The sequence below is a fragment of the Nanorana parkeri genome, unplaced genomic scaffold, assembly GCF_000935625.1.
Source record: "Nanorana parkeri isolate BGI_ZX_2015 unplaced genomic scaffold, ASM93562v1 scaffold2568, whole genome shotgun sequence".
Lineage (NCBI taxonomy): Eukaryota > Metazoa > Chordata > Amphibia > Anura > Dicroglossidae > Nanorana > Nanorana parkeri.
The window spans coordinates 61023-66751 of record NW_017308836.1 but is presented as its reverse complement, the minus strand read 5'-3'; the positions used below and the strand labels follow the sequence as shown (position 1 = coordinate 66751).

The 5729-nt window shown below is 50.4% G+C and overlaps 1 protein-coding gene across 1 annotated transcript in view; it reads right to left on the bottom strand.

Moving 5' to 3' along the window:
• FGF11 (fibroblast growth factor 11) overlaps positions 1-1945 on the bottom strand; it is a 37258-nt gene extending 35313 nt beyond the window's left edge. Inside the window, exon 1 of the mRNA XM_018573842.1 lies at positions 1700-1945. Coding sequence (XP_018429344.1) covers positions 1700-1889 — 190 coding nt within the window. The 5' untranslated portion in view covers positions 1890-1945. The remainder of the gene's footprint in view (positions 1-1699) is intronic.
• Between the last annotated feature and the right edge of the window lie 3784 nt (positions 1946-5729).

Below are 5729 nucleotides of genomic sequence, written 5' to 3'. Positions count from 1 at the left end.
CCTCCTCCATCTAATCATACTGCTGTTCTATCTTCTCTATGCCCCTGACCTCTTTTCCTTCCTTTTATTGTCTCCAGAGAGAAAACTATTCAATCCATTATACCGACAGCTCAACTAGAGCGGCGACTAACACAATGTTCAATGACACCGCTTAGCGAGGAGGTCATTACAGAGAGGTATACAAGAGCGCGCAATGGAAGGGGAAACGCTGTGTGGGGGGTCAGTATAGGAATAGTATATATATATATATATAGGACAGGATGGAGGTGCAGTGACAACACTGTGTGGGGGGGTCAGTATAGGAATAGTATATATATATATATATAGGACAGGATGGAGGTGCAGTGACAACACTGTGTGGGGGGGTCAGTATAGGAATAGTATATATATATATATATAGGACAGGATGGAGGTGCAGTGACAACACTGTGTGGGGGGGTCAGTATAGGAATAGTATATATATATATATATAGGACAGGATGGAGGTGCAGTGACAACACTGTGTGGGGGGGTCAGTATAGGAATAGTATATATATATATATATAGGACAGGATGGAGGTGCAGTGACAACACTGTGTGGGGGGGTCAGTATAGGAATAGTATATATATATATATATAGGACAGGATGGAGGTGCAGTGACAACACTGTGTGGGGGGGTCAGTATAGGAATAGTATATATATATATATATAGGACAGGATGGAGGTGCAGTGACAACACTGTGTGGGGGGGTCAGTATAGGAATAGTATATATATATATATATAGGACAGGATGGAGGTGCAGTGACAACACTGTGTGGGGGGGTCAGTATAGGAATAGTATATATATATATATATAGGACAGGATGGAGGTGCAGTGACAACACTGTGTGGGGGGGTCAGTATAGGAATAGTATATATATATATATATAGGACAGGATGGAGGTGCAGTGACAACACTGTGTGGGGGGGTCAGTATAGGAATAGTATATATATATATATATAGGACAGGATGGAGGTGCAGTGACAACACTGTGTGGGGGGGTCAGTATAGGAATAGTATATATATATATATATAGGACAGGATGGAGGTGCAGTGACAACACTGTGTGGGGGGGTCAGTATAGGAATAGTATATATATATATATATAGGACAGGATGGAGGTGCAGTGACAACACTGTGTGGGGGGGTCAGTATAGGAATAGTATATATATATATATATAGGACAGGATGGAGGTGCAGTGACAACACTGTGTGGGGGGGTCAGTATAGGAATAGTATATATATATATATATAGGACAGGATGGAGGTGCAGTGACAACACTGTGTGGGGGGGTCAGTATAGGAATAGTATATATATATATATATAGGACAGGATGGAGGTGCAGTGACAACACTGTGTGGGGGGGTCAGTATAGGAATAGTATATATATATATATATAGGACAGGATGGAGGTGCAGTGACAACACTGTGTGGGGGGGTCAGTATAGGAATAGTATATATATATATATATAGGACAGGATGGAGGTGCAGTGACAACACTGTGTGGGGGGGTCAGTATAGGAATAGTATATATATAGGACAGGATGGAGGTGCAGTGACAACACTGTGTGGGGGGGTCAGTATAGGAATAGTATATATATATATATGGGACAGGATGGAGGTGCAGTGTGAGGGGGTCAGTATAAGGGTACCATTGATATTAATACGGTTGCTCACCGGGGTCTTTGTCCAGTGCTCCTCTTTGGCTGCAGAGGCGAACTTTGGAGACCAGGAAGAGCAACTGTTTTTGGCACAGGGATTTGGTTCCTCTCGGACAGACTTTCCTCTGCGGGGGTACGGGGCGTGATCCTCCGGAATCTCGGAGCTCTCTCTTCTGCCGAATTAATTTACTGGCAAGTGCGGCCATTACTGTCTCCAATCCACCGAGAACCCTCCGGAGCTGTCAGCTGTCATGGGTCCCCATGTCTTTAGAGAGGTGTGAAGGTTAAAAGTCCTACAAGCCTCCTACAAGCCGCTCCTCTGTCCAGACGGGTCTGGTCAGGTGTAGGTCAGGTTCAGGTCTGGGGTTCCTTGTGCTCGGCTCTTCTTTTCTGATCACAATGAATTTGTGTGTCAATCATGTTTAATGATCACAAAATATCATGATCAGAATTCCTCATTTATTCCTCATCATTTATAATGTCGCCTTCGCTGAGTCTTCTGGGATTGAGTTTTGGGTTAATCTCTCTCCTGTTGTCTGCCACCATCAGCTCAGCAAAGCTCTGATCTCCGCGTGTCTAATGTGTCTGGTCCTCTCCTTCCAGCTCCCCCTCCCTCATCCTTCACTACACCAACACCCCTCCCTCCGCTCATCGCCACCGGCCGCTCAGACTGATGAATGTTACTCTCAATTTATTCCACCTTGATATTGAGTGACCTAGAGTGGCAGCGTGGCCCCAATACAAGGCAAAACAGAGTGTCGTTGTCACATGGCATCCTGTGCAATCCCAACAAGTGCACCCTGACCTGTGCTGATCCCTCACACTGCGCTGTCACCATACTTAGGGTTGCCACCTGTCCGGGATTTGAGTCCTGTATGTGCTATGTTCAGGTTTTGGGCCAGCTGAAACCCGGACACAAGATTTCACAATGTCAGGTGACAGGGGCAACCAAGGGGTCCTGTTGTTCTAAATTGAGTGCATGGAGGAGGCACGGGACGTGGAGGAATCCTGGAACTCGGGGAGCAAGGAGGTGTCTGAAACACAGTGTGCAGATAAGTCTTGAAGGGCACAGGGGTTCTGCTTCAGGCAGATGTGTTGCTCACTGTCTCTCCTCACTCTCTATCCTATCTCTTCTCTAATTTTCCTGGCTGTATCTCCCCACTTATCCTCCTGGCTTTCTTCTCAGTCTCTTTCCTAGCTGTCTCTCTCTCCTGGCTGCCTCTCCTCTCCCTCCCCTGGCTGCCTCTCCTCACTCTCTCCCCTGGCTGCCTCTCCTCTCCCTCTCCTGGCTCCCTCTCCTCACTCTCTCCCTTGTCACCATACTTAGGGTTGCCACCTGTCCGGGATTTGAGTCCTGTATGTGCTATGTTCAGGTTTTGGGCCAGCTGAAACCCGGACACAAGATTTCACAATGTCAGGTGACAGGGGCAACCAAGGGGTCCTGTTGTTCTAAATTGAGTGCATGGAGGAGGCACGGGACGTGGAGGAATCCTGGAACTCGGGGAGCAAGGAGGTGTCTGAAACACAGTGTGCAGATAAGTCTTGAAGGGCACAGGGGTTCTGCTTCAGGCAGATGTGTTGCTCACTGTCTCTCCTCACTCTCTATCCTATCTCTTCTCTAATTTTCCTGGCTGTATCTCCCCACTTATCCTCCTGGCTTTCTTCTCAGTCTCTTTCCTAGCTGTCTCTCTCTCCTGGCTGCCTCTCCTCTCCCTCCCCTGGCTGCCTCTCCTCTCCTGTCTGCCTCTCCTCTCCCTCTCATGGCTGCCTCTCCTCACTCTCTCCCCTGGCTGCCTCTCCTCACCCTCTCCCCTGGCTGTCTCTCCTCTCTTTCCTGGCTTTCTCCTCACTCTCTTTCCTGGCTGTCTCTCCTTCTTCTGGCTGTCTCTCCTCACTCTTCTCTGGGTGTCTCTCCTTACTCTCTCTCCTGGTAGCCTCTCTTCTCTCTCTTTCCTGACTGTCTCTCCTCGCTCTCTGCCTGGCTGTTTCTTTTCACTTTCTCGTCTGGCTGTCTCTCTTCTCCCTCTCCTGGCTGCCTATCCTTGCTTATCCCCTGGGTGTCTCTACTCTCTCAGTCTGCTGGCTGTCCCTCTTCATTCTCTCTCTTGGCTGTCTCTCGTATCCATGTCCCCTGGCTGCATCTCCTCACTCTCTCTCATTTGGCTGTCTCTCCTCACTCTCTGCCTGGCTGTTTCTTTTCACTTTCTTGTCTGGCTGTCTCTCTTCTCTCTCTCCTCTCTTTCTCCTGGTTGTCTCTCCTCACTTTCTGTCCCTTGGATGGCTCTACTTTCTCTGTCCTGACTGTCTCTCCTCACTCATTCTCCTGGCTTTCTCTCCTCGCTCTCTCTCCTCACTCTTTCTCCTGGCTGTCTCTCCTCGCTCTCTTTTCTGGCTTTCTCCCCTTGTCCTTTCTCTCCTGGCTGTCTCTCCTCGCTCTCTCTCCTGACTGTCTCTCCCCGCTCTCTCTCCTGACTGTCTCTCTTCTCTCCTGGCTGTCTCTCCTCACTTTCTCTCCTGGCTGTCTCTCCTGGCTGTCTCTCCTGGCTGTCTCTCCTGGCTGTCTCTCCTGGCTGTCTCTCCTCACTGTCTCTCCTGGCTGTCTCTCCTCACTGTCTCTCCTGGCTGTCTCTCCTCACTGTCTCTCCTGGCTGTCTCTCCTCACTGTCTCTCCTCAGTATCTCTCCTTTATAGTCTTCAAATAAATTGCAGCACAGCTCTAGAGTGTTTGGGTTTCAGAGATGGTAGTTAGTAGTTAGAGACGGCCGCCCTAGTTACACCTCGGTCCTGCCCTGTATACATTGACTATCCCTGTGCTGACCCCTCACACGTCTCTTTCTGCACTCCTCCATCCTTTCCCGCATCCTTCTACTTTTCCCCACACATAGAACTCAGCAGACGTTCTGCATCGTTTTCTGCAACCAGACTGCAACGTTTTTCAATTGACACATTTATTAAAAGTGTATTTTGTGAGATGGGCCGGGGTCCAGTTTGGCAGGACGGACCGGGAGAAGCAGGGAGAGGAGGGAGTGCCAGGATTCTGTCAGATGGCAGTGCCAGCTTCTATGTCTATGCAGAGCAGCGTGTGGGTCAGAGTAAGGTGAGGGATGGGGCGGCAGCTCAGCGGGGGTTTCGGGTGGGAGGGTAAAGATCCGGAGGTCACAAGGACAGTGCAATCTAATATACAAAGTGTTTCCTGATCTGTGTTTAATATATTTATTGGTTCTATTTGTGGAATATTATGGAGAGGGGAAATAATGCACATTATGCATCTGAATATATGTTACATAGCGACCGGTGTCCTTTCTGTAGAGGTGAGGAGGATATTGGTAGTAGACAGAGCCCATAATATTCAATGAATCCTAAAGGGTCACTGCAGTGGTGGGTGTCACTCTCTTGGAGATGCCAAGTCTGCACCTCTGCTGTGCCCATTATAAGGGGTTCTCATCATCCCTGCGCTGAGTTCCCGGGTCTGTACACCCGCTGTGCCCATTATGAGGGGCTCCCCCCATCCCTGTGCTGAGTTCCCGGGTCTGTACCCCCGCTGTGCCCATTATGAGGGGCTCCCCCCATCCCTGTGCTGAGTTCCCGGGTCTGTACCCCCGCTGTGCCCATTATGAGGGGCTCCCCCCATCCCTGTGCTGAGTTCCCGGGTCTGTACCCCCGCTGTGCCCATTATGAGGGGCTCCCCCCATCCCTGTGCTGAGTTCCCGGGTCTGTACCCCCGCTGTGCCCATTATGAGGGGCTCCCCCCATCCCTGTGCTGAGTTCCCGGGTCTGTACCCCCGCTGTGCCCATTATGAGGGGCTCCCCCCATCCCTGTGCTGAGTTCCCGGGTCTGTACCCCCGCTGTGCCCATTATGAGGGGCTCCCCCCATCCCTGTGCTGAGTTCCCGGGTCTGTACCCCCGCTGTGCCCATTATGAGGGGCTCCCCCCATCCCTGTGCTGAGTTCCCGGGTCTGTACACCCGCTGTGCCCACTATGAGGGGCTCCCCCCATCTCTGTGCTGAGTTCCCGGGTCTGTACACCCGCTGTGCCCATTATGAGG